Raw genomic sequence first — 27402 nt, 5'->3', positions numbered from 1 at the left:
TATAATAGAATAATTTATAATATAATAAGAGGATTTATAATATAATAGAATAATTTATAAGATAATAAGATAATTTATAATACTATCTTATAATATATAAAGGTCGACCCTCTCTAAGAAAACTAGAGCTCTTTACGCTCGATAGTATTTAATCTATAAGTTACCTATTTAAGAAATAGTAACGTTTAATAGTAATACCTAATAGGTTCTAAAGCTTTAAATCGCTAGAATAGTATATAAAAAGAATTAACTAAAACGAATTCTAAAGGTATAAGTATATTATAATAACTACTATATAAAGGTAGAAAGTAAGTAATTCTTAATAGTAACGTAGAATAGTAATATCTAATATCTCTAAAGCTCGAGTACTTTATAAAATCTAATATTACTAAAAGGCTAAAGGCTACTTTCTCTCTAAACTTACCTTCTAACGTCTAGTTTATAAGATTACTTAGAATATTTATATAAAATCTAATATATAATTCTAAAGTATAGCTATCGAAATACTTTAAGAGATATTAGAATATTACTTAGTAGTATACTTTAAAGATATAATTCTTCTTTCTAACTTAATATATTCTAAAAACTAATATAGTAATAAAATAGTTATAAATATATATATAATTTATATAAAGTATATTACTATTTAGTAAAAAGATATATAATTAGTCTATTAGTTTTATTAGAGTAATTTAGTTACGTAAGAAGTTTAAAAGATATCTTAAATATTATAATTAAATTTATTACTTTTTCTATCTATTAATAAAATATTAAAATAATAACCTCTTTTAATTATAATAGTAATACTAGATAGTAATACTATTAAACTTCTTTTCTTAAGAATTATATAATTTCGCTATAATTCTAATATATAATAACTACTTTTCTATAGGTCTCTATTTAAATATAACTAATAATTCTTCTATATCTATTAACTAATTTTATCTCTTAACTTATCTATCTTTTTATTTCTATATTATACTCTACTATTTTAAGTATTAATTAATTCTTTATTATTACTATTCTCGATCTACGGCTTTATACTATTCTTATTCTCTAGATTATCTACTCTATTACTCTCTTATAATCGAATAAAATTATAGAGCCCTAATAGTACTAGAACTAGGTAGTTTTAGGTATTAATTAAGTACTTTATAATAGTATCTAAAATCTTAAACTTTCTCTTATTTATACTAAATATTCTCTCTACTACGTTTCTTATTATTATATACCTTAAGTTAAAAAGCTTCTACGTATTCTCTAGCTTATAGCTTACTAACTAATTCTCTACTAGGTAATATTATACGCTATAGTAGGGCGCTATTACAAACTTAGAATTAGCGTACTTAGCGTCCCCGAGCTAATATTTATTAAGTAGAGTAATAAATTTATAAGATAATTAAGTGTCCTATAGTACTTAAGTATTATATATAGATCCTTTCTATCTAGCTAAGATATAAATTAAATTTATATTAAAGTTATATACTATAAGAATATTCTAAAAGAAATACTTCTTTCTATTCTAATATAGTTTATAGAACCCTATAAGTATATAAGCTTTAATATAGGTTCTATCGAGAGCTCTAAGGTAATCTTTAAAGTAAGAAAAGAACCTAGAATTATCTCTAATTAAAGAGGTAATTAGAGTATTAAGATTAGGTAATTTAATAAACTACGTATATAGCTTAAGTAGTATATCTAAAATATCGTAAAAAGCTCTATAAATTAATAAGTATTAGCTTTATTACTATTTTATATTAATAATATACTTACTAATTAATTTACTAGAGTATCTAAAGATCTCTACGACGTTACGATTTAAGATAGCTTTAGAGGTAATAAAAATAAAGATTATAATCTTTTCTTTTACTAAGATATATCGTCTTTAATTAATACTACTACCTTCTCTACTACTTAGCGCTATATTAGCTAGAAGCTAGTCTCTTAAAGTAAAGAACGTCGATAATTCTATATATAAGTAATACCTAATCCTTTTAGTATCGCCTAATCCTAATAACTTTTAAATATAGTACTCTCTAATTATTTTAGCTCTTTTACGACTATTTCGGCCGCTTTTATTAATATCTATAAAGATTATTCTAAATATTAAAAGATTGTCTAATAGATTATTAAATAGAGTAAGAGGAAATAAGATAAGATCTATATTATACTAAAATAAGAGAGTTTATTAGTAGAAGTTAGGTTTTTATTATATTTTAATAGGATTCTAATAATTATATAAGTAGTCGAGACCTGTTTTTATAGTTATTAGAATTCTCTTACCTAAATAATAATAATTTAACAATTAATATAGACCTCCTACCTAGGTATACGCTAAAAGTAGTGCCTAGTCCCTATTAAGCGTTTACTAAGTAAGGTCAGTAAAAATTAAGTAGTTTTAGAAATAGCTTTATATTAGGGCCGTAGGGAGACCCTATACTATTCTGACAATTTAACAATTTTGTCAAATTGTCAGTAAGTAAACAGAGCCTTAGTATCACATTGAACATGTATCAGACAGAAGAGGATCAACATACAGCGGCCGATAGTATATCGCGGAGCTACAACCGTGATATTGCCAGGAATGAATCGACCTGCGATAATCAAGCCTTCTGGTGGAGTCTGTCGGTAGCCACCTGTTTGAACAGACGGAAACAAGCGGAGAATTTCGTTGATCACACCATTGAGATGGTCGAGTGACGCCAAGGCTCTTGGGTCATAGATGTCAACTCCGAGAGACTCTGCCCGTAAGAGTTTTGCATGGGCTGGTTCTAGGGCAAGGCAGCGGAACAGGTATATCAGGGCCGAAGCAACTGTGTCACTGTCTGTAGTTAGTACTTGAACATTTGGGGATGAATGAAGTTAGTACCTTCCCGCTACTATCATAGCAACCGAATCTCCATCTAGCAAAAACCTGTCTTGTTGGAGGGAATTGTTGTTTAATGACGCATTAATCAAGGAAGACGATATCTGTTAAGGTCAGTTCCAATGGACTAACATTCCTCTGAACAAACATACATCTTGTCTTTCAACTTTGGTCTAAGAACAACGTGTCAGTTAAACGTGCTAACAGGAGCTGGACCTATTTCCTGCTTACCTTGATTCGTTCGGTCATACGATCAGAGCACCATTTGATCATGGTATGCCAGTCTCGCACAACTGGAATTATGGGGATACTCAAGGCCAGCTGGATCAGCCACGGCACAGAGCTAAACGGGCCTAGAAGAGTGAGAGCTCGACGCAACATCAGAACGGCATAATGCCAGTTCTCATCTTCAAGCATCTTGAATGATCTCGCAAATGCAAAATCGCCCATGACATCAAAGGTAAGGAAGTAGAACCATTCAGATACGTTGACAGGTTGGCCAGTAGTCGATGCTATATGTCTCTCAAGTGCCTCACCATATGTATTGATCCTGTTCTCGTAGTCGGTTAAGGCTGTTGGAGAACGGTTAGACTTCAGGAGATCCTTTACATGCGGAGCTAGCACTACTGACCTTTCTTGGTAAAGCCTTGGTTCCATATTCGGCGACGTTGATCATGATGTACCTTGTCTCGAGTTGTGTTCAACGCAGTTAATGGAATCAATATGTCATACCAGACGGCTTTCGTGCAGTTATTGTTTGGACCGTCCGCAACTTTGACGACTTCAGGCGAGAATATAGTGATTTCAGTCGGACCTAATGAGTTGAAACTCAATCAGCATGAAATAGGTCTCCAATCTATTGAATGAACGTACCAGTGCGTACGAACGTTCCGTATTTTCATGTAACTTGTCAAGGAACAGGTGGTTGTGAGAATCTCGAACATGAAATAGGTGCCAGAGCTTGCTCGCTCCTGCCAAATAGGGTCCAGGGAAGCCCCGAATGCGATGAAACAGCTTGCGGTAGGTAATAATGCTGCTTAGGAGGGAAGCAACATAAACTCCTGAGACTACGGCTGCCACTTTAGACCCCCCATAAATTCCCAAGTACTTAATCCCAAGGAAGAAAACAGCAAGAAGCAGAACAAAGTATACCCTAGCAATGATAGGTGCTGCTATGTGGTGTTCTCCTCGGATGAAGAAGCCAAGATGAGAGGTCACCCCAGCCATTGCAGTAGTGGCAAGAAGGCCGTGATAGGAGAAGCCCCCATTGAGGGAAGAATTGAGTAATAGCATCTTAATGAAAGGATGCTTCGTCGACGTGAGCGATAGTCATATGGAATAATAATTTGGAACAGAGCTCATATACAAGAAATGGCGGTGCAAAAGACCAGGTAGTCCGCATCCTCGGTAGTACAATGACAGCGCTATTTCGGCGCAGTACTAGAAGGAGATACTTTTAGGGCGTCAAAGTCAAGTGGTAACTGACAATCATCATCCTAGACCTCTCCAGTCCCAGGATGTAGGATGTATGCCTTAATCCTGTATTAATGATTATTGATTATGAGTATGAATTTCTTGGTATTGTTGGTGTTGTTGGTCAATAGCAGTCAGCCACCAATCTGATTGCAGATTCTTCGCCGGTGAGCAAAAACGCCACCAACGGGCCTACATATTTTCACGGAACGGCAGGTGAGACACAGCAGATACGTGCTTGGAATTACCTGCAGGAATTAGCATTTGACAAACTAGGCAGTCGATGCGGTTGTCAATTCTTGTCTCAATGCAGTGACTTGCAGGTGGACTAGAGGCATTCCTGCATAGCAGATACACGCCGCTGCGGCATAGGCAGGCTATTCGGGGTGATCTACTCGATGTTCACAACTTCACAAACCCCCTTTAACTGAGAAGTTTCTACCGAAGAAGCTGCAGAATGACACGCCCAGAATACTTACTACCCGAGTAGAGGAGTCAGATCAATTTGAGATTGCTCTCAAAGCTAAACTTCTCCATATTGTGGTTGAAATTGTTCTTTTCTTTGAACGCTTACACCTTAATGTCTGAAGAGGTACGCTGTTGAACAGATAATCTTTTACTTTTCGAAAATCTAGGCTAACGTGATCTTATTAGCTTAAAATGTGTGCAGTGCACAAAAAGCCACTGCCATACCACATTTATACCATTTGGCTTTTCACACGCAGCGACTTGAAGACGATCGTTGGCCCAAGCACACTGTTTGCATTGGTTGGCCTTCTCTCTGGTCCGATTCTGACCACTAATCCATCGCCTTTACTATTTGAAACTGCGAAACGCCTACCGAGGGCTCTGGCCTGGATATGGATCAATCTCTTACCATTCAACATCGACAACCAGCGCCAGCCAAACAGTATCGCAGAAGATCTTAAGAACAAGGCATGGAGACCATTACGATCGAGGAGACTGAGTCCGGAGCAAGCAACACGTCTTATGTTGGCCCTTTATCTGCTTGCGTTCCTATCAAGCCTAGCACTAGGAGGCGTTTGGCAATGCATCGGACTCATGGCCCTCGGATACTGGTACAACGACCTGCATGGAGGTGACAGGCTATATATTCGGAACTTCATCAATGCCTGCGGATACATTGTTTCACCTCCGGCGCCTTGCTTGTTGGATCAAACGGCACTACCACTTCCATCAGATCTGAAGCATATCAATGGTTCTTGATATTAGCTTCCACCATCTTTACTACCATTCAGACACAAGATATACATGATCAAGCAGGTGATAGTCTTTTTAACCGGGCTACTGTTCCTCTAGTGATAGGAGACTCGGTCACTCGATGGACTTTGATTATACCGCTTCTCTTTTGGTCTTTCGTCTGTCCCGCATTTTGGCAGCTCGGGTTTGAAGGCTTATTTATCCCATTAGCCTTGTCGATAATTATGTTTTTAAGATACTTAATAAAGAGATCGGCCGAAGAAGACAAAATAACGTTCTACATCTACAACGTATGGCTTGTTAGTTTGTTTGTTTTACCGTTAGTTTCAAGACTTAGAAAAGAATTTAATATATAAGTATATACTTATTAATAGATTTTAGATAGAATTAACGCCAAAGTTTATAGATAAGAGTATAGATGTCGGAATCCCATTCACTTCATTGGCTAGACCTGTAAGCTAGTCCTAATTAGGTAGTCACGTGGTGCAACACCCTGAGTCCTGAGCTAGCCAGGCTTAGGACTCCTTCCTTAATTATCACGAATATACCCAATATTGTACCCGCATATCACGACGAATTACCGTGCCGTGTACGCAATAAGACCTTATTTCTAATAAACCGATACTGATTAGTCTATACTTATAGATTAGAGGAGAAAGAATTCGCAGAGTACTACCGCGTGGCAGTTGTGTGTTTAGACTTCAGATTATCTTGATATACCACCGCGTGGGCATCAAGTTATCTAGTCGAAGGGGGAGAAGATTAACAGCTTCTTTGCCAAGAATAGGAATAGAACATACCACCGCGTGGGAGTTCTGTCCTAGAGGAATTTGCATGCCACCGCGTGGAAGCAGATAACTCGACCACCTTGTCAGAATCGACACCAGGAACGAGCCATTCTAACGATAATCGACTCCACGACCTAGGAGCCTCAGAACTAGCTATTCTACGACCGCAACTCTTCTGCCAAAGAGCGACAATTACGACCTTCAAAACACCTCAATTGAAGCTAGTCAAAACCACCCCAAGAGCTCTCGGAACCTCTACAGCTCTTTCACGAATTTGACGATTTTTTCACGACTTCCGCCATATCGCCATTTTCGCAATATCCAATTGTGCGTAAAAAGAACCTGTTCAATTCACTCAATTGCGCAATTTAATCCAGGTTAATTTAAACCTTAATTGACTTACTCTATATGTCTCAAAAATGGAAGAAGAAATCGAGTACCGCCGCCAGGTCGAGTAACTTAGATTATAGTCTATCGAGTACGATAAAAGGGCAGCTTACATCGCATATATTGCTAGCTTCTAATCTTTCAAAGGCAAAATATGGAACGAGCTTTTAGAAGTCTTCCGTGAAGTAGCCGAACTCGTAGATAGAAAGAGAATTGAGATAAAGTTGATTAAGTTGAATTGGATTACAGCGAAGCGCCAAAGAGAACTCTAGAACCAGGATCTGCCAGAGCCTCAAGATACTTAAGAACTTCTAAAGCTTTAATCGGAAGAGATCTAGACTACCCAGATTAACAACGTCAAGGATCTGCCAAAGTCTCAAGCTTTAGTAGATACTCAAGATCTGGTGGAGCCTCAAAAGGATCTGCTAGAGCTTCATCAAAAGCTTCAACCGGAAGAGATCCAGATCCAGACTTAACCTCAGGATCTGCCAAAGTCTCAAGCTTTAGCAGATACTCAAGATCCGCCAGAGGTTCAGGTTATTAATCAAGATCTGCCACAGCCTCAAGATCTTCGGGAACCGAAAGAGAGTCAAGTTTACGATAACCAGGAACTTCAATCCCAGGATCTGTCAAAGCCTCAGGGTTTGGCAGATACTCAAGATCTAGTAGAGCCTCAAAAGGATCTACTAGAGCTTCCTCAATTCAAGGATCTACCACAGCCTCAGGGTTTGGCAGATCCTCAAGATCTTATTCAGGAACCGAAAGAGAGTCAAGTTCACGATAACCAATCTAAGGATCTGGTAGAGACTCAAGATCTGCCAGATAAGTAGGATCTACGGCTTTAGGACGACAGTATTACGAACTCTCACGACGGTCATTGCCACAGTATCTTAGGACAAGAGGGAACAGTATCTCCCACCCAAGTAGCCACCGGTTCAGCTGCTCGGGTAGGAGATGCTGTGATTGAGTAATGTAGTACCCAGGGAAAGCAATGCGAAGCCGTAACTGAGAAATACGAGGTAATTGGATGATTTAGACGATTTAAGCGTTTTAGACAAATTTTGTCAGCTACAAGCTCGAAAAGATCTAGAAGGTGGTGAAGTTGGGCGACGAGGACTCCCTCGCGATTGCGACACGGTCTGCTCGACGGGAAGGTTTTCGGGGAGAGGCATGAAGACTTCTTATACAAAGAATGGGGTTGGGATCTGTCTCGCAGAGACTTGGTTGAGTCAGGCACCGTACTAAACATACGAATTAAGCTTATCGTTTTCTATATATTGAACTATCCAAACTGATGCCCGTGGTAGACTTCAGTCCTAGCTGGAGTAATCAGATTCAAGGAGCTCAAAGCGCAGCAGTGGTAGATTTGGACGGAGAATATAAAAGGGACACCAAGGTTCGTGGTTCGAGGGCTTTGTTGAATATTTATTACCCGTTTGTCATGGTTGCGCTCAGCTTGAAGCCGGTTCGCACCTAGAAACCCCTTTGAAAGCCCTTTATTCTCGTTATTTGAAAAAAAAAAACCAAAAAAACACATAGGTCATCTTGTTAGTATAAAAGACTGTAAATAACGGGTTGAAGGATTTCTCATAACTCCGTTTGCTCTTGTGCACCATTAGCCCAGCACCAAGCTTTTCTTGGATCCTTTAGTAATTGTTCTATCATAGCTTTGTTGCCCCCCTTCTTCTCCCACATCAGCCAAGCTCGCAACGCCTTTTCAGCAAAATGCTTAGTATTAGCTTCATCTTCCCAAATGCAATATCTTAGTGCCGCAAAAATGTATGCTTCTGCTAGTGGCGAATGAAGCCCTTCAACTCGATAAAAGTCAATAAGACGGAGCGCCAACTGAGGGGTGGCTGTTGATCCACGGTTGGGAGTAAAGTCGAGGAGTGATGTTCTAAGTGCCGAAATGGCAGCAACTCGCAGATCCGACATCTCACGAAGGGGTGGGGGAAGGATGCAGTGGTTGCATGAACATTTGAAGCCCCAATGGGCATGAATGTACGATTGCCGGGTAGAGTAAGGTTGCTTCTCATCCAAGTCTTAGGTATTGTCAATGGTAGGGAAAATCAACGACTCGACAATGGTACTTACACGAAATAGTAAGTTCTTCTCCAGGGAAGATGGTGCGTATAGCATGCACCTTGTGAGTGAGTGTGTAAGGATCGAAAGCAAAGCGTGCACTATGATCATATCAACAAATGACCCATGAGTGAAAGAAAGGGCAATCCTACTTTGGCCTACAGTCATGGTTCAAGCGCTAATGGCTTTCTTTAGTGTCTTGTCTGATACTTCAACCCACCTTGCACTTACAGCAGCCTCGGGAACCACAACTGCAAACTTTTTCCCTTCACTTCCAAACCCAACGCCAAATGCGTTAGTTATGATTCGATCTTCGACCTCATCTCCCCCCCAATGACCGGCAAGTGCTTGAAACAAATCTTTCGCTTCTCTTGGTAAATTATCGATTGCCTTTCTTTGAAGAGCCAGCCTCTCATCAGTTACCGCAGTATCAAAAGATGATTCGTCAAGGATTAACACTGGTCGTGCTACCATGATCAGGTCGCCTCGGTGAAATGTATGATTGGAAACGAGCCCTTGTCCCCGCCCAGGCAAGGCTGCTTCGTAAAAGTGCGATGGGTCTGTTGGAAGCGGATAGGTTCGCTGGGCTAATTGGTTCATTGCATACACATCAAGTATACTTTGTATATCTTCAGGGGAAGCTACCACTGACATCCCACGGTCCGAGGCAAATGTGGAAAGGGTGTAAAGACAGTATTGGGTCTTGCTATTGAAATCTTGGATGCAGTTAGAAGTAGAGGCGTCTTGAGAAGATGATTCCGGTCTTGTCATTTTGACACTCTCGCGTGGATGTCGTTGTGGCGCATTCCCAGCGTGGGAATCTACTGCATTTACCAAGGTATCGACAACCGTAACCCTCTCGTTGGCACACATATAATCCGGATTCGTCGTTCTAGACAATAATTGCCCCTGAGATGCCAGGTCGAGAGCCAAAACGTCGGCCCTAGAAACAGGGAGGGCTAACCCCAAGAGCGATATAAGAAGTAGAGGTGAAGAAAACATAGTTTGTCAACGATAAGTATATTAGAAAACAGCTCGCAGAAGTTGTCGATCGTTTAAACTCCATATGATGTTCGGTCAAAGGGTCCACAACGCACGGATGTGAGAATGGTCAAACGACTACGAAACGAAGCCCAAAACACATTGCGTCAAGATCTGTGCCTCCATGTATAGCGTACACGGCCGTCTTTACGGAAGACTCGAGTAGTGCTGTCTGGAGTCATTAGCTGGAAAGAAGAAGGATAGAGGATGGCAGTATTCTGCGACGAATAACAAGATGGGCATATGGAATACCTCTTGGTGGGCAAAATAGGTGGCATTCAATGCATAATTTTCATTTTGATCGGTTTGATTGAGTATCGTACATTTCGTCGTTTGTTCAATAAGTGATGCGTTTGTCGACTTATATTCGACTGATGGAATAACTAGTCAGGAGGGTCTACCATTTATGTTGTCCTCTCCTTACGAGAACACGATTCCTTTAAGCTACAACACTTGGCGACCCAGACGTCGAGGGGGTTGAAAAAAGACTCTTCTACTCTTATTGCACTCAATATATTACCGAAAGGTCTCCAATTTATACTTACATGACCAGCGGGGGTTTCCTTAGTTGGATTTCTTGATTGCCGTTGTGGGAAGATGGTCATCTCCAAAAAGGCCTAAAAGGTATGATGTTCTGACCGAGAAGAGAAAGGCCTGCTCCAAGAATTAGTGACTGAAGGAAGACATTCATCGCTGATAGATATTACAGTTACACCAATGTTTCCCCAAGCCATTGCATTCCAGTTTGCAATGTCGGTGAGGCTCTCGTAGTCCATAACCCAGCACGTCACAGCAACGTGCCCAACATCAGCAATCAGCAGGGCTATCACATAATTCCGCACAACCCGCGGCTCAGTAGTGGTGTAGAGGACGGCGATGCCCACCATAGCCAGAAGCAGGTAGATGTTTCCCAATTGAAGAGCAACCATGCGGGAATTCGCGCTCAGTGGTTCAAGCGCCGACAGAGGCAGCTGTTTGGCAACGAACCAGTCCGTGGAAAGAAATGGAGCAACAGCTCCCGCAAGTCTGTTGAAAAGCACATACATTAGCGATGGCGCCTTCTACCGTGGCCGAAAGTATTGGAGGAGGTCGCTAACAAGGAGAGTGGTTCAAAGATGGTGAGAACAAATCGCGGGACGGTTGGCAGGATAGAGGCCATTTTGAGGTCCGGTATAAAAACCGCAATCTGAATCTGGTAGTTTGTAATCTTAGATCAACTCAAGATGGCGTTGAGAACTCGAAAGAATCATGGAACTCGAGCTTGAGCAAATACAGCTCAGCTGACCTGCACGACCGGACAATGTTCGGGCCAGGCGAGATCCGGCGACCATCATTCTGGCCTGCACTCCCGCACTTATTTTTACTCAACATAACCGTTGACACCATCTCTGCTCAGAAGACCGTTGGCCCCTTCCCTCCTCGAATCGAATACTAGTTTCCCACCAAATGTTCACAACTCTCCAAACCGAGAGATCGCCGAAAGCACACCCACGATCGCATCGAGCACCGGCAGGTACAGAGCTTCCTGCTCCCTCCCTGCCATGATGAGACGTTTATTGTCACTTGAAATTGCGACGTGAGAGTGCCGACGGAAAACCGCATAGCATGTTTACGACTATCGAGCCTCGCTTGATTGCACTTCTGAATGACGAACCCCTGGGATGTCCCCCCTCTTCTCTCGAGCTTCCACCGCTGCAAGACCCTAATATCCTGAAAGCTTCTGGTCGACCGTTATTACTTGAGCCTGGTACCAGCACGCGGAATGTTAGTCCCGCCTCAACTTGCAATACCCAGCGTACATCTCGGACCATTGAACCGGATATCGTACGAGATGAGACAGGAAAGGATTCAGAACGGTGCACCAGCAGTGAGCGAACCCTTGGTGTTACATCCCCTCAATCGCTGCGAAAGATACTTAGTGAAGATGTTGGCACCACCATCACGTCGACATCTAAAAAGCGATCCCTTGTTGAAGCAAGTAAGGATGACTTCGTGCAACTCCCCCAACCTCCTAAAAAGCAGAGAGCTACCAAGCAGGTAGTTCCCCCTATCATTATCGGCCTTTTTGAGCCTCCTCCTCAAGCTACTCTGTTTCCTCCTATCGCATCGAGCTCTTTTCACGACAGTCACGGTCGGAACACATTGAATACGGTGTCCTTGCCTGTTAATGGCGTGGAGCAAGTGCCGAAACCTGTGGTACCCGCTGATTTGGAAGGACTCCCGGCTGAGAACAAAGCGCCCAAGAAGAAAAAAGAGCCGCGGACCAGGAAGAGATGGACAGACGAGGAAACAAACAATCTGTTGCTTGGAGTGAAAAAGCATGGTCTTGGGTGCTGGACTGATATACTTGAGGACCCGGCCTTCTCTTTCAATAGAAGGTCTGCAGCAGACTTGAAGGATCGCTTTCGCACGTGTTGTCCAAAAGAGTTGCGAGGAGAAACCACCAATGGAAACCCGCTTTCGGCAGTAACGGAAGATCTTGGGCTGAGCGCGAAACCTCTTCGCTCAAAGTCAAGCTTGTTATCTGAAAATATTCTGATCGATGATGAAGAACTGCAGAATAACCTGAAAACGAACGAATCTAGCGCCGCTAGACCGAAAAAGACTCGCACACATAGAAAAAAATTAGAAGACCTTGCTCAGCTTGGAATTGAAGGGCCCTTTCGCAAGTCCAACAGGCGTGAAAGAAGAGCGTTCTCTGCGGAAGAGGATCGTAATATTCTTTTAGGATATCAATTACATGGCCCTGCGTGGACCAAGATCCAGCGCGATCCTCAATTCAATCTGATTACCCGGCAGCCTACAGATCTGCGAGATCGTTTTCGCAACAAATATCCGGAGAGGTTCCGCTCAGAAGATAAATCAGAACCAACTGGCAAGTTAAAGCACAGTTTTAAACCCAGTTGTGCGCGGGCGAGCATTGAAGTTAATCCGAAATCTACGGTCATAGTAGAGTCAAATTTCAACAATAGCGCTTCGCAGATGTCTCTGCCATCTCCTGTTAGAAGTAGGACGGTAGATAAGTCCAGAGATCATTATGGTAAAGAAAATGACGATACTATACCATCTCACACCCTGTCAAACCTCCCAACATCTGGCCGAGAGGGTCTACGCATTCAACAGATCATCTCGCAAGATAGTGGTCCATCATCACAATCCTCTACTGCGTTCAAAGACAATATCGCAGCTTTCGCGGAGGCCACCGCTACAGAGCAAGGGGAGGTGTTACCTTTCACCCAGTCTTTTGATTGGAATGCTTCAATGGCAGCCCCCTTTAATACAAACATGGGAGAGATGGATATCTCTCGACTGTTGCTCGATGAGTCGTGGATTGATCATCCGCTGCCATGTTCAAAGGATAGACAAAACATGTCGGACATCGATAAAGCCTCAATGGCAGCAAACGCCGACGGACTGCCCAATTCCTCATTTTCATACCTACTTGGCGAGTCAGAAGAATCGGCACCATTGGAGCAGACAGTGGTTCACGAATCTTTCTGATCGTGTTTACGGCTCTTCACTGACTGGTAATACAATCCGGTCCACTCGTCTATGGGGTGCTTTGTCCAGACAGTCCGGTTGAATATATGATAAGCGCCTGGGGCCACCTTTGATTTTCACCTAGTTTCCTTGGCTAGAAAATATGCGTAATTGGATAATTATGAGCAGGTCGCTCCCTTGAATGAGGCTGCCGCCTGTTTAGCCTTTTTGCATATTTGATATCGCATCGGTCCATCGGACATACAACCCCTCGTGAACCAGACGCCGTTACCAAGTATCAGGCTCCATGTAAATAGGGGGGTAAGTTCAGCCAGAGCGAAAACGCGTGGACTCTTAGTGCTACCAAGTTCTCAGTCGTTCTACCTAGAAACAAGTCCTAGCTGTCAGCTGAATTCATCGGAATCCAGGCAAAAGGCGTTCTGCTGTCTTTCCATCTCAAATCATCTCTAGGGTGGGGGCACGCTCAATTTGAACACAGGGTGGTCGAGAAAATGTGGCGATTACTCTATCGTTCCCCTCTAGAATACAACATTATGTCAACAACATCATGTCATAGGGTTAGACGGAAAGGAACTAATGGTCGCTCCTTTACGATGTTTCGTCAGTCTGACCAAAATGATAACAAAATATATCTTCTAGTGCTAATGGTGCTCTACCGTCACACTCCACAAAGGTGGTAGATCTTTGATGATAAATGCGCTTGTTCACTTGTTTAATGCTGCCTAGCTAGCTTTGTTCTATGTTCCATATACATGATTGGATTCGATTGCCCTGTGTCAATATCTGGGCACGTGAGTTGAATCAATTAAGCATCCATTTATAACTAGACGGGGCCATCAAGAGGTATGAGCGTGAAGGTGTCATTTGGCGCTGGAAGGAATACAAAAGTAAACTTGACCTTACCATAGATCCCTCTGATTTGTTGTAAGGCTGAACGGACTGTCATAGTTGTGTTCGCCGCGAGACGTCATATTATAATAATGTTACACTGAGTTCCCATAGCCAATATCTGGAGACAAGAAAGGCCGCCCATAGCTTTCCTCATCCTTCGAACGACATGATTAAGGGGCTGTTTAGAATTGGATTTAGTGGACTAGAAACGGAGCTGTATCGCAAATACATCGCTTGCTAGTGAAGTTTCTGCATTGATCGCGCCTGAAAGAAAGTACAGTGTTCCTTTAGTTGGAATGATTTTCCTCATTGTCATTAGGTTCGAAGTTAAGCTACAAATCCAGATTAGTTTCATATCATGTAAAAGTTATGTCAGCACATACCGCGTTGCCATTGTAAAATTGTTGGTCCTCCCTGGGTTGCTGATCTCGTAAAGTTCTAATATTGACCCTTCCTGGCCGAGGTATTGTGGCGGATGCTAGAGTTTCAGCAGTCGCCTCCGGCGGTTCGTTAGATGGCGTAGAGCCCAGAACACCACCGACGGTGCCTGCAACCCAACTAAGACTCCCAGCAAGAAGGCCATAGCCTGCAGAGGCTCCTCTGTAAACTAGTCCCATGGGACCGCCTTCATACGCCGAGGTAAACTCCTTTATTGGTACCAAAATCAATGTAGCTGAAGGTGTCAGTCCTAATGATTGCAGATCCTGCTCTTCCTCGGACAAGGAAATGTCCCTGTTGGGCAAAGGTGTAAGAATCAGCTTGAAATTATAGGGAAAGTCGAGCTCCTGCTTCGAGTCAACCCAAGGTCTAACATGAGCTCGTAGTGAACTCCCTGACGGAAACCGTTCTCTGATACTTGAGCCATCGAAAAGTCGCACCTGCACCGCACATTCAGCATGCAGCTGCTTCTGGGCGATCGGTCCGGAGGACGATTTACCAGCTGCTTGACTGCTGACAGCTTCTCTTACTCTTGCTTGAGCTCTCAGCTCCGCTTCTCTCTTTCTGGCTGTCTTATCGGCTTCGACGCGAGCTAAGATGCGATCCCTTTCTGCCCGCGCGTCTTTTTGCTCCTTTTTGCGTTGCAGGGCATACTTCGTGTCTGCTACCTTATTTGCACTCGATTCTGGGGCAAGCTTAGATGTGATAGGTAGCTCTTTACTTTTACCCTTACCGGATGAAGCTGGCTTTTGCTCTTTCCGTTCTCCTGAGGATTTGGGCTTTGCTTGAGGCTGGGACGAGGGTTGAGTTGTGAAAGCAGATGTTGAAGGTTGATCAACGACCGGGGCTGCAGCCGGTATACTATCAACAGCACCAGGTAGTGGACCTCTTAAGGCCGCTGCTATTCTGGAAGGAGTCTCAGGAACGGATGACTGGAAAGCAACTCCAACCCGCCTGAGAAAATCTTCTTTAGAGGTCCCTGAGGCCAGATACTCTTTAAGTTCTCCATTTCTAGATGGGTTTTAGTACTATTAAACGAGCTATAGAGCCCAGTACAGGCAAGGAGATCAATAGCTGTCGCTTACTTGATAATGACTAGTGTGGGTGTCTTCGGTATAGGAAAGATTGCAGCAAGATATAAAGCTTCCTGCGATCCAGCGATAAGTCGGAGAAGTACCGTTTGACTCGACAATAACGATTTGACCTAAAATGTGGTTGGTTGGTTCCTGTTCCATTTACTAATGAAACTCCCGCTCCACTTACAATGGAATCTTTCAAAAACACTTCCTCCCACAAACTGCTTTCCTGCTCTTCGTCTGGAAAGTTGCGCATCAGTGACGCTCGCCTTCTAGGACACCACCGCTGATATGAATGGAGCTATGGATGAATGTATGTGTATGGCCTACCGGTGACAAAACATGCTACCATTTTGGATTGGGCCATGGCCTGCGCAATTCCGCTTTGCAAATCCCCGTTGAAGAACATGATGGTGACTGCGATGGTGCTAGCCTTTGTTAACCCGGTGAAGTACGAGGATGGAAGGTCTAAATCGTGCAGTATGAACAGCAGACTGGTCTGACGGGAGCACAGGTACAGTGGTCCCCAGCACCGAGTATGCCACCCAAGCCCAGTCAGTTCCTGCAGAGCCGCGGTTTAGCCGGATCCTGACAATCTGCTTGACATTTTATACATCTGTTTCATCGAGCCGCCCACGCTCCGAACATGAATTCATTGCAATCTGTGCTCCGACCATTTTGCAGCCTCTCTCGAGGCTCAACACCATTGCGAAAGCTACGACCTTCACGCTTATCGAAATGCGCAGAATGCCGGCACTTATCAAGAAGCTCCCGGCGGGCAACGCCCGCTCCTGCTGATGACCCCAATTTCATGTCAATCGTCGACAATCCCCCAGATCTGGTCCGGGCAGGAAAGAGACACGGGCCGGGGCTCATTATTCTTGGTGGGCAAAGCTGTCAGCTTAGAATCTGGCCCACGTACTGACCAAGAATCCTAGCGTTGATTCCCCTCACAGCGTTTGGACTCGGGACGTGGCAGGTCCAGCGCCTAGACTGGAAGTCGAAATTAATAGCGAAGTTCGAAGACCGTCTTGTTCGAGAGCCGTTGCCACTACCCCCCCACATCGACCCTCAAGCGATCAGCGAGTTTGATTACCGGAGAATATATGCCACAGGGAGATTCAGACATGACCAGGAGATGCTAATTGGCCCTCGAATGCATGATGGGAAGGATGGCTATCTAGTTATAACTCCCTTGGAACGAGGTGGCAAGGGAACCACGGTGCTTGTGAATAGAGGGTGGATTCCGAAGAAGTTTAAAAAGCAGGAAAGCCGGCCTGACGGATTGCCACAGGATGTGGTCACGGTTGAAGGACTTCTAAGAGAACCTTGGAAGAAAAACATGTTCACACCCGAAAACAGCCCAGAAACGAAAGAATTTTATTTTCCAGATGTTGCGCAAATGGCCAAATTAACTTGCAGTCAAGCTGTATGGGTGGAGGAAACTATGGGTTCGTTCGTACACAGTTTTCACAGAAACTTGCTAAACTAACGATAGATGCGGATTTACTAAAGGCTTGGGACAGGGAGGCTCGTGGGATACCTATTGGTAGGCCGGCAGAGGTTAATCTGAGGAACAATCATGCACAGTATATTTTCACATGGTGAGTAGCTACCCACTCGTCTCTTTTTAATCTTTCTTACAAGTAGCTTAGGTATGCTTTGGCGGCGGCAACGTCCGTGATGCTATGGATGGTGGTTAAGAAACCTCCGGCAGACATTTCGCGTCGAGTGCGTCAGAATAAAGACTGGTCGTAGTAGATTAAAGTGTAAAATGTAATGATGTATCAACACTAACTTAATTATAATAAATCGCCTGCTAGGCTGTGTCCATCCATACGGCAACATCTCTCATCCACCAACTGACGGGGCATCTGGGTTGACTCGGAACATCAACCATATAGGTCAAACGACTCTTTCACAGTGGAATAAGTCGTGGGAACTGCCACATGGCTTTTCTAGTTTCGCGGCGCGTGCTTGTACTTGCGTTCTGGGCCCCCGGGGCCGTTTTGAACCCACCTACATATATAACCAATCTAATGTACGTAAAGTTCACCCCATAAAAGCGTCAGTACAGTACACGCCAATAAACGAACCTGTCAACGATGTCGAGTTAGCCAAGAAGAGGAAGACGAGAGTAGTCTACTTACACCTCGTTTATTGGTAATTTTGCATCAAATCTACTTCCCGGCTGTGTGAGGGAATCCTCTGGTGATAGCTTGGCGAAGCTTGCAGTCCGATAGGGGTTAACTGTTCAGATCCTTTCAGACGATGCGGTGAGACGGCCCTTGTCATGGGTGTCCATTTTACAGAATTGTAAAAAAGGACCGCTGGCTTGCACAGTCTCGCCGAAATATTAGCTTTTATTTAGTGTTGGTTCTTCGATTTGGGTGGAGGGACCATGCGCATTTCTTGAAGAAGCTCTCGTGGCAGGTATTTCTGGGCCAAAGAGAACGGGGTGTTACTAGCGTTGATCTGCCTCTGTCTGTCAACTGTCAGCAAAAGAGGCAGAAGACCTAGAAAGTCTATACAAACCTGGCCATAAGCGTTATAACATCAGTCTCGTCAATCGTCTTCCTCCTTCCGTGTTCAGCGTAAGCCCCCAAGTCGTCACTAACTTGCTCAAAAAACCAATCCGAAGCTTGAATGATCGCATCAAGTGTTTCCTTATTGAGTTTGGTTTTGTTGTTGCCAGCTGTACGTGCGAAAGTCGTTGCCAACTTCTTCACTACACCTGCAGGCAGAGAGGGGTATTCAATTCCGTGTACAGAGACTTTGGCTTGTTTATGCTTCCTCGTCGTGGCAAGCGTTCCTACCAAGCCAGGTGCGCGGGGCACGCTCATGGTTAGACTCATGTCCAAAGGTTGTGTGGGATCATATAGCACCGTGGGAACTGGATGCTCGCTATTGTCGAACTCTTCCCCTTCTTCTCCCTCCATGAGATTCTCTTGATCCAGTTCTAATGGCTCCACGTGTCCCTGGGGATCTTCACTCTGCATGTCCAGAATCATTGAGAGAGGGGTGCTACCTCGGCGGGATGAATTCCTCCGTGGCTCCTCAGAAACGTCTCTTGGTGGTACGATGAACAAGAAATCATTGTCGGTAGCCTCATCGGGTAACGCCAGCGGCCGGACGTCGCTGTCACGACCGATAGATAAAGCGCCTTGAGCGAGACCAAGATCTCTCAAAGTTTGTGTATTGTCTCTGCAGTGTGTCAGTTGAGCAATCATGATAGCTCAGACAAGGCGATGGTACTTACCCTGGAACCCCCATAGAAAACTCCGACATCTCGTAGATATCATCGTCAGCGAGAGGCCCGCCTATCAGGCTAGACTCATCCAGTGCCCCTCCAAGCCCCAACGCACTCACATCTCCAAAGTTGTCGCTCATGCGTACGCTCCCAAAACTCCCCCTCGAAAGCCGTGAAAGAGGCTGTTCACTTCGAGCTCGGCGACCAAACTCAACAGATTGCACAGTGAAGTTTTCGTCTTCTAAGCCGGCTGACTGAGGGGGAAGCAGTAAACTGTCGTCCTCGTCGTCTGCGTCGCCCATAGGCAAGGACAAACGAGGTCTCTGAAGCTCGACTTCATCGTCCAGATCATCATCATCACTCGTAAATCGTTTGTTGGGAGTTTGCCCTGGACCAGTAGGAGTTGGGGCGATGGGCTGTGACCTAGGTGCGAGTAGACGACTAAGTGCTCTCAAGGCATCACGAGGCGTTTCCCTTTGCTGCCGTCCACTCCTTCGCCTTTCTTTCCCTGGGGTTCTTCTTGCCTCCAGCTGTCGCTGAGCAGCTCGTCCATGGGGCGTTACCATCAATGGCTTTCTCGCCGAACCACCACCATATCTGGAAACCCCGGCAGGAGTTCTTGACTGTGCAACGGGAGTTCTACGACGGCCACGACTTGACAAGGGATCAGCGCTTGAAGCACGACGGAGAGGGGTCATCGGTCTCGTAGCATTGGCAAGCCCATGCCAATTTCTGTCCGTAGACGTGGTATATTCGGAAGTCTTCTTGCTGTGATTGGAGTCTCTGGATTGTGTTTTCCCGGCATTGTGGTTGAGATGGAGATCCTTGACAACGGCGCTATCGCGGGAGGTAGACATGACTAAAAGTCTTGCATTAATGTAAGTTTCTACCTCCAAACGTATCGTAGTTGTTGGGTGACGACGAGGCTCTGCCGTTGTTACAGTATTTACATATGTACGTCTTAGCTCCACAGATGTGGCAGACGCGTCCAGCGGGACGCGATCACGCTAAAGCTACCCCACCACTATCCACTTATTCTACACAGGCGGTGTAACTTTGCTGCCGGCAAAAATACAAAAATTCCCCGGCGAAGTGATATTTCCAAGGTGGTTGTTCAACCGACGTCTTCCATTTTGCTGATATTTATTTGCAATGGCTGCTACGTACAGCGCAGAGATTCTAGAATCGCCAGCAGCCCACCCGCTGGAGGCGCCAGCGGTCGATCCGCAACCTGTTTCCAAGAAAAGAAAGCGAGGAACAAAGGTCCAAATTACCACCAAGGATGGTGTCAAGATACCCAAGAGCAAGAAGAGAAAGGCGGACGAAGAGGATGAAATCGACCTTGAACTGGGTATAAACACCTCGTTTGCGCACATGAATAGCCAACTTCTTGCCGATCACATTGCTCAGAAGACGCGGAAATATGAGAGCGACCTGAGTTCCATAGAACTAGAAGACAAATATATTCCAGGTGCGTACCCAAATCCCAAACAATTGATCATCAGAACTGATGTGCGTTCCCATAGAATCATACATCTGCGATACTACCTCCTGGTCCCAGAAAAGGACGCTTGACAACCTACCAGGGTTTCTAGAAAAATTCGCGGGTAATTCAACGAAATTGTGGTCTGCGTCCAAGAAGAACGGGGCTCCTCATACCATAGTCGTTACAGCAGCCGGCCTTAGGGCTGCAGACATTGCTAGGTTAGTGCACGCAGGAAAGCCATGTGTTATCCGTCCTAACGCTGCTAGCAGAGCTCTTCGCAAATTCCAGACAAAAGATGCTAGCGTCGCAAAACTTTTCGCAAAACACATCAAGATACAGGACTCGGTGAAGTTCCTCAAATCAACAAGGACCGGTATCGCAGTTGGGACGCCGACAAGGTTGAAAGATCTGTTGGAAGATGGTATGTCCCTACAATAAACCTTTTATCACATGATCTACCATCTAATGATGATTCAGGCGCATTGATTGTCGATAGGTTAGAAAGAATTGTGGTTGACACCTCTCATATTGATGTGAAGAAGAGAGGGATACTCGACATGAAGGAGACACATGTACCCTTGATGACCTGGCTTGGCCGGAATGAGTTCAAGGAGAGATACACTGCTGAGAAAGATGGGATTCAATTACTGTTCTACTAAGAATAAACCTTTCAACCCGGCCCTATCCCAACACACCCGGAAATGATACTTGCAAACTGAATGCGACGCTGGTGCAACATCCTCATGTAAGAATGAAGGAACGACAAAGACAGCAGCTTCTTTGCGCATGAAAGTATTACTAAATCTGACGCAAATCCGAAAGCCTTGCGCTCTAGAAGGAGCACCGGCTTCCTATCTAAATGAAGAGCTAGAAACCCGATGGCCTCCCTTCATCACGAGATTCTGGGGGGGAGGGACGTGAGGTGTCCCAGACTGCGCAGGTGGCTTCCGGGTTACCAAATGTAATTATTTGGAAGGTACGATCAATGTATTTGTCGCCTCTAGTGTCAGTGTGGCCACCTGGGCAGCGTTTGAAAACACAATTCATCCCTCAACACACTCCTTCGCCAACCCTCGGTTTTTGGTGTCGACGCCTTCTGCGAGGCACTTTGCTTGGTTTTGGAACCCAACACTGTCGCTAGCTTTTGCCATCAAAGTCTTTGCCTTTTCTTTGGCTCCGTCCGGAATCGGCTTGAGTCTCTTACACCGGTAGGCCTCAAAGTCAAGCATTCTCGGCCGTTCACGCTCTATCTCCCGCAACTACGCAACCCTTGGCTGGTTCGACCCATCACTCCTTGATTGAGAGTTGTACCTTTCCAATTAACGACCCACCGTGATACTGGGAGAATGAAATTTTTTGGACTTCTCTTCATCCTTGAAGGATTGTTCAATGTTTTCGGGGAGAACCTTCCATCAGTTCCAGGTATGCTGGTGTCAAACTCTGTTCCAGAATAATCTTCTGACTCGAGTTTAGCGTGCGCTATGAGCTGCTGGGAAAACACAAAATATGTTAGCAGATGTTTCGACGATTTAGCATGTCTCTGCCGCGATGACGGCTATCAAAATGTACGAGAGCGTCATCGTCGCAATACTTGAGCGCTTGCTGACACGCCTTAGTCTGTATTTCAGTGCCTGTACTCCCAATGTGATATTGCTCACTCCAGCTCAGCCCTTCATTACGCTATATCTCAATGTTCTACTTTCGGGTCACAAGTCAATCCGGGAGCACGCCCTATAGCCGCCCACGATTCGCTACGACGTAGGATGGAGGCGGAATATCTGGCAGGGTCCTGGGGAAAACGTCAACAGTCGGGAGCTTCTGCTGTTCCATGGCCCACGGAAAGCGCGAATTTCCCTGTTGAGAGCGCTGCCTTTCTGATTCAGAGCGCCATTTTCCCTACCCAAAGTGCGAATCGAGTCGCCGGAGCAAGTGCAAGTTCATTGCCTGTGTCTCTCGACGTACGGAACATTGCTGGGCTTCCCACCACCATCGTGACGGTTCTGGTAACTCCTACTGGGCATCTAGATCCGTTCGCCTCGACTTCGAAGAATTTTGACGCAGACTCGGGTACAGCTAGGGGGTTAGCTTGAATTTCCTATCCACGTTAGTCGCTATGGATTTCACGCTCTGAGCCAAAAGGAATGGTAGCATTCAGCCACAATCTCTTAGCGCGAAGTCACCAAGTTTGTGTTTGATGCAGGTGGGCTTTGGCTTAGATAATCAAACTTGGATAGAGGTTTGATGTTACATACTCATAGTTGCACATACCGGGTCAGTTGTTAGCAATATCAATATTAAGACGATTTCCGATCATCCTGTACGCCATGCCTTGTAGAAGCTTAATTTGGGACAAGATACGTTTCGCATGGCAAAGGTTGCTTTATCTCTGATTACTTTGAGCTTCTTAAGTTATTGCGACTTGGTCACATCCAACTGGACATAACATGAATTGAGCCACATTCATCGACCTACCTAAGCTAGCTCGGCTAGGTACCTGGGTAGTCGGGCTGGTCTCATAATGTCTGCTCTACACCGCTTTAGAGTTGTACCACAATATGCCCCACCAAAGGGTTCAATTATGGGCAGAAAAAAAGTTGGAAATATCTCAATAGAACATTTTCTAGATCTTTACTATTTTCACAGAAGCGGATCTCCACCTCCAACAACGATAACGGATTGATCATGGCGCCGGCAAAACACCATCAAGATGCCACTCGCGCTGAGCGTAAAGCGAAGAAGCGCAAACTTCAAGATGCGATTCCTGATTTACCGGAAGAAAAAGACCAAGATTCACTAGACAACGTCGGGACAGGGGAATTGATGGACAAGAAGGTGAAGAAGAGGAAGCGGGATTTGGCGGCTGATACGGGCACTACAGATGGTACGGAGGGTGAGGAGGATAAGAGGGCTCGAAAGAAAGAGAAGCGCAAGAAGAAATCGCAAGAGGTAGATGAGCCGATTCAGGAAGAAAATCCCGTTGAGAGTGTCACCGATGAAGCGCCTAGGAAATCCAAGAAAGAGAGAAAGGCGGAGAGGAAAGCCAAAGAAGCCGCAGAGGCCCTCAAGACAGCCGCAGATCCTGAGGCGACTAGTAAAGACCACCCTAATGCTGAAGAGAATACCGTGAAAACAGACACTGCGGCGAAAAAGAACAATCGCAACCGTGAAAAGCAAAGGAAAAGCGCAAACAAGACGCCTCTCAATGGCGAGGAGGAGAAACCGAAGACGCCAGCCAAATTCATAGTTTTCATCGGTACGTACACATTGCTATGAAGACGTCTTTCATACTAACATTTACCAGGTAATCTTCCATTTTCTGCAACCAAAGCGTCAATAACCTCCCACTTTGCGAGCGTAAAACCCAAGTCCGTCCGCGCATTGACACAAAAGGACGATCCTACAAAATCCAAAGGCTGCGCATTCGTGGAGTTCGAGGGATATGATCACATGAAGACTTGTTTGAAGTTGTTTCATCATAGTGTATTCGATGATGGGATTAGTCCTGCGAGGAAGATTAATGTGGAATTAACGTAAGTACATTTTTTATTGGCGATGAAAGGCTCCCGTGCTAACGAATGCGTCGCGAATAGTGCAGGCGGGGGTGGTAATACGAAAGATAGACGCAACAAGATTCAGGACAAGAATACTAAACTTAATGAGGAGAGGGTTAGGAGGTTACAAGAAGAAGAGAAGGCGAAGTGGGAAAAGAGGGCAAATCAGCCGGCTCAGCCATTGGATGAAAATGGAATACATCCAAGTAGGAGAGGGATTGTACCAAAAGGCTAGTGCGGATATTGTTGAATTGATACCCGAAATTCATGACCATGGAATTCATCATCCACATCTCTCAGAGTCTATAGATAAAAGGTGCGTCAAGCAAGGAAGGTCTGTGACCACCCAAGTATCGGAGCTTTTTGTATTCTCTGAAGTCCACGACACTGTTTACATCTCGCAAACGATCATCTTCACGTGCAAAACGCGCGGATATAATATGTAATATTCTTCAAACGTTTCAATTTCCGTACGCCTTTAAAAAGAAATCGAAATGCTATGCAGACAACAGTCGTTCCTCATTACCTTCTCCTGTGCATATTATCTACAGGCTTTGAATATCTTCTGGACGCAAATCTTTGAAGCCTCCTCATAAGCTAGCCAAAAATAGCATCGACAGACATCTCATCAGTGTGGGAGAAGATATCAGTGCCCGGTATGCACTAAATCGCCCGCTCAAAATGTCACCGTGCCGTAGAGCTGGGGGGTCTCTATGTCTAGGATAATCCCTAGGTTGGCAGGTCGTCTGTTCTCAAATCATCCTCCAACGAATATACCTGCGAAATCTGCTGTCCGAATCCATTCTGTTATGTTATGTCCATTGTTCACTTACAGAACCACACACTTTCCCTTCTGCTTCTTCTGGATTTGTGGTCTGGGGCTTAGAACGGCTCTACCACTTGTGTTAGTTCATCGCCTTACGAATGAGAGCACGATGGAATATGACGAACCTGATAGCCTCATCGAATACGCTCTTCAAATTTCTTTGAGTGAGAGCTGAACATTCTAAATATTTATGCGCTCTAATTTCCTTGGCAACTATTAGAGCTTGATCGTACGAGACGGGCTCCATTCGTTTCCCTCGAAGGCTCTCGAGTGTCGCTGGATCCTCACGCAAATCGAGTTTGGTACCGACAAGAATGATCGGGACAGATGGGGCATGATGGTCGATCTCAGGAAACCACTAGATACGCTGTCAACAAACGGTGGGCATTCCAGGTCAAGGCAAGAGAAACACACCTTTGCGCGGACGTTATCGAATGAAGGTGGGCTGACGATCGAAAAGCAAATCAAGAAAACGTCGGTCTGGGGGTACGAGAGTGGTCGCAGGCGATCGTAATCTTCTTGCCCTGCCGTATCCCACAAGCCTAAGCTAATCGGTTTCCCATCTACCATTACGCTAGCGGAGTAGTTGTCGAAACTATTGACCATCAGTCGCAGTTCTGCTATCGCATCTCCCACTCCGAGAGGATTTGAAGCTCACACTGTTGGGATGTATTCGCCTGGGAAGGCATTCGTGGTATAGGAGATGAGGAGACATGTCTGAGTCTGGTCAGCATGCGGGCTCCTAGGCTGGACCGAGCAACAAATACCTTTCCCACTGCACCATCACCAGTGACAACGCACTATCCAAACAAACACGAGTTAGCCGGGATACGCCTGTGGTGGTACCAAAGATGTAAATGTTGAGGGAGAGACCAACTTTGAGTGACTGTGTTCCAGGAGCCGCCATATTTGTTTTGCGACAGATTCAGTGTAATTGTGAGGTTGTATAAAGTATTGGTTGACACGCAAGAGTTAAGGTGTTGTCGATAGCAGAAGTTCCCTCTGACAGAGTATTAGACCTTGACACCACGGAAGCTGGAAATGCCGCCGAAGGAGATCAGTGGAGACGCGAGGGGATATGTATGGTTTGGCAACTGTACGGGCGTACCTTCTTGGTGGAGAGGCGTATGTTATGGTGGAGGTTGTTCGTGCTCACGAAGATGCGACGAGTTTCGAGAGCGATAGGAGACGGATTGGGGATTCTCAGGAGAATATGCTGAGGTTGGTCGGTGTCGGGATGCTAGCGAGCTCGAAAAAATGGGGGGACGGGGGGAAGGGGGGGGAGGGGGTGTGAGGTGAGCCTGGGAGGAGGAGCTCAGAGGAAGAGTTGAGGCTTGGATGGATGATGGTGACTGCGGCAGACGGGCAGACGGGGCAGATGAGCAGATAAGCAGTCAGAGAGCGATGTTCTTGAGGGAATGTTCTGTTTGTCGATTTTCTGCTGCAGATGCGGATCTGGATGTGGATGTGGATGTACTGAAGATTGTACCGTGCAGCGCTGTTTGGGGTTTTGACGGTGAGCAGTGAGCACAGAGGGCGAGTCGACAACCTGACGCAGATCTGTAACAGAGGGAAGCAGCTCAAGCAAGACGCTCTCGAATCAGCGCCGAGCGCAACCGCGGAACCAACAAAGGCGCCGGCGTGCATCGGGGTGTAATCTTCATAGGACGAGTTTAGACGACTTTCAACCACCTTCAAAGTAGACGCAGTTTTTATCTTCAACATCTCTCATGATGCGTTCGCTGCTGCACGAAGCTGAGCCCTCCCAAAAATTCATCCAGCGAGGGCAAGTGTGAAGCATTTGACGCTCCAGGAGTCCAGGCCACATCTCTACAGCACCTTCGGTATTGCATTGCTCATTCACGATTTGTTTCGTTTTGTTTCCCCCTGCACTCGCTCCGCTGACAGCTTTGACTCCTGGCCGGCCACTTTGGTGACCCCAAAGGCCAGGCTTGCAGCGCTTGATGGGCCCCCCATCCGCCCTTCCACTTCTCGAGGCTGCATATATTCTGCAACAATGTGTATCTCGCGTTTAGGTACCGGATGGAGTGCATTGAGCTTCGGTCACATGTGGAAGAGTTGATGTTGGCAAGAGCGCGACATTGGACTACCTATTATCTTCATATAATGTTGTCATCTTGAGAACGGACGGTGCGTCGCTCTAGTTGTAACTTCGTTTTGGCGCTATCGGCAATCGCTCAATACAAATCAGAAACATGACTTGTTCGACTCTTTTGGATGGCGATTATCATGAGTGCGGCTTTACGTGGTTTTCATCTTTTGTACTGAGCCAGGCTCCTGATGGGGCTGGCTTGGCTCGTAAAGGACAAAACAAATGGCACAACCTTCTGAATATTACATCGTCTACCTAGGTAAATTACACTCAAGAGTGGGCAGGTACTTCTACTGACCAGGTGTTAATTTTTGATAGTATGAACCTCTTATTTACTCCAAATAACACACGATATATCGTCAACTTCATCGAAAACATGTCGTGTTTGGACTGTCACTTACCTTATGTTGTC

The 27402-nt window shown here is 45.0% G+C and overlaps 12 protein-coding genes across 12 annotated transcripts; 6 read left to right on the top strand and 6 right to left on the bottom strand.

The window, feature by feature from the left end:
• Positions 1–2165: 2165 nt before the first annotated feature.
• On the bottom strand, positions 2166–4159 carry GLAREA_08163 (Cytochrome P450; the record flags this gene model as incomplete). Its single annotated transcript, XM_008090209.1, has 7 exons — positions 2166–2170; positions 2538–2821; positions 2870–2970; positions 3019–3039; positions 3098–3438; positions 3498–3680; positions 3754–4159. 7 exons carry the CDS (start codon positions 4157–4159, stop codon positions 2166–2168), a joined length of 1341 nt encoding a protein of 446 aa, XP_008088400.1.
• Positions 4160–4919: 760 nt separating this feature from the next.
• GLAREA_08162 (uncharacterized protein) lies at positions 4920–7565 on the top strand (the record flags this gene model as incomplete). The annotated part of the gene is made up of 3 exons (XM_008090208.1): positions 4920–4931; positions 4994–5558; positions 7264–7565. 3 exons carry the CDS (start codon positions 4920–4922, stop codon positions 7563–7565), a joined length of 879 nt encoding a protein of 292 aa, XP_008088399.1.
• A 757-nt stretch (positions 7566–8322) lies between these two features.
• Positions 8323–9819, bottom strand: GLAREA_08161 (SET; the record flags this gene model as incomplete). Its single annotated transcript, XM_008090207.1, has 4 exons — positions 8323–8777; positions 8830–8918; positions 8970–8995; positions 9049–9819. The coding sequence occupies 4 exons, from the start codon at positions 9817–9819 to the stop codon at positions 8323–8325; spliced, it is 1341 nt and encodes a 446-aa protein (XP_008088398.1).
• A 603-nt stretch (positions 9820–10422) lies between these two features.
• GLAREA_08160 (uncharacterized protein) lies at positions 10423–11017 on the bottom strand (the record flags this gene model as incomplete). Its single annotated transcript, XM_008090206.1, has 3 exons — positions 10423–10512; positions 10566–10884; positions 10956–11017. The coding sequence occupies 3 exons, from the start codon at positions 11015–11017 to the stop codon at positions 10423–10425; spliced, it is 471 nt and encodes a 156-aa protein (XP_008088397.1).
• A 446-nt stretch (positions 11018–11463) lies between these two features.
• GLAREA_08159 (Homeo) lies at positions 11464–13359 on the top strand (the record flags this gene model as incomplete). Its single annotated transcript, XM_008090205.1, has 1 exon — positions 11464–13359. One exon carries the CDS (start codon positions 11464–11466, stop codon positions 13357–13359), a length of 1896 nt encoding a protein of 631 aa, XP_008088396.1.
• A 1178-nt stretch (positions 13360–14537) lies between these two features.
• GLAREA_08158 (Ubiquitin-like protein) lies at positions 14538–16173 on the bottom strand (the record flags this gene model as incomplete). The annotated part of the gene is made up of 5 exons (XM_008090204.1): positions 14538–14582; positions 14634–15699; positions 15774–15892; positions 15952–16004; positions 16095–16173. 5 exons carry the CDS (start codon positions 16171–16173, stop codon positions 14538–14540), a joined length of 1362 nt encoding a protein of 453 aa, XP_008088395.1.
• A 402-nt stretch (positions 16174–16575) lies between these two features.
• On the top strand, positions 16576–17522 carry GLAREA_08157 (SURF1 family protein; the record flags this gene model as incomplete). The annotated part of the gene is made up of 4 exons (XM_008090203.1): positions 16576–16648; positions 16703–17215; positions 17263–17368; positions 17420–17522. The coding sequence occupies 4 exons, from the start codon at positions 16576–16578 to the stop codon at positions 17520–17522; spliced, it is 795 nt and encodes a 264-aa protein (XP_008088394.1).
• A 609-nt stretch (positions 17523–18131) lies between these two features.
• Positions 18132–19871, bottom strand: GLAREA_08156 (Histone-fold containing protein; the record flags this gene model as incomplete). The annotated part of the gene is made up of 3 exons (XM_008090202.1): positions 18132–18249; positions 18300–18968; positions 19024–19871. The coding sequence occupies 3 exons, from the start codon at positions 19869–19871 to the stop codon at positions 18132–18134; spliced, it is 1635 nt and encodes a 544-aa protein (XP_008088393.1).
• A 295-nt stretch (positions 19872–20166) lies between these two features.
• Positions 20167–21159, top strand: GLAREA_08155 (uncharacterized protein; the record flags this gene model as incomplete). The annotated part of the gene is made up of 4 exons (XM_008090201.1): positions 20167–20485; positions 20541–20718; positions 20770–20921; positions 20978–21159. The coding sequence occupies 4 exons, from the start codon at positions 20167–20169 to the stop codon at positions 21157–21159; spliced, it is 831 nt and encodes a 276-aa protein (XP_008088392.1).
• Positions 21160–21846: 687 nt separating this feature from the next.
• GLAREA_08154 (uncharacterized protein) lies at positions 21847–22590 on the top strand (the record flags this gene model as incomplete). The annotated part of the gene is made up of 3 exons (XM_008090200.1): positions 21847–21922; positions 21974–22065; positions 22117–22590. The coding sequence occupies 3 exons, from the start codon at positions 21847–21849 to the stop codon at positions 22588–22590; spliced, it is 642 nt and encodes a 213-aa protein (XP_008088391.1).
• A 592-nt stretch (positions 22591–23182) lies between these two features.
• On the top strand, positions 23183–24286 carry GLAREA_08153 (RNA-binding, RBD; the record flags this gene model as incomplete). The annotated part of the gene is made up of 3 exons (XM_008090199.1): positions 23183–23753; positions 23802–24030; positions 24091–24286. The coding sequence occupies 3 exons, from the start codon at positions 23183–23185 to the stop codon at positions 24284–24286; spliced, it is 996 nt and encodes a 331-aa protein (XP_008088390.1).
• A 594-nt stretch (positions 24287–24880) lies between these two features.
• Positions 24881–25784, bottom strand: GLAREA_08152 (P-loop containing nucleoside triphosphate hydrolase; the record flags this gene model as incomplete). The annotated part of the gene is made up of 5 exons (XM_008090198.1): positions 24881–24944; positions 25003–25235; positions 25292–25472; positions 25536–25594; positions 25659–25784. The coding sequence occupies 5 exons, from the start codon at positions 25782–25784 to the stop codon at positions 24881–24883; spliced, it is 663 nt and encodes a 220-aa protein (XP_008088389.1).
• Between the last annotated feature and the right edge of the window lie 1618 nt (positions 25785–27402).

This window comes from Glarea lozoyensis, assembly GCF_000409485.1.
Source record: "Glarea lozoyensis ATCC 20868 chromosome Unknown GLAREA9, whole genome shotgun sequence".
In the NCBI taxonomy this organism is placed as follows: Eukaryota; Fungi; Ascomycota; class Leotiomycetes; order Helotiales; family Helotiaceae; genus Glarea; species Glarea lozoyensis.
This window is presented reverse-complemented; position numbering and strand designations above follow the sequence as displayed.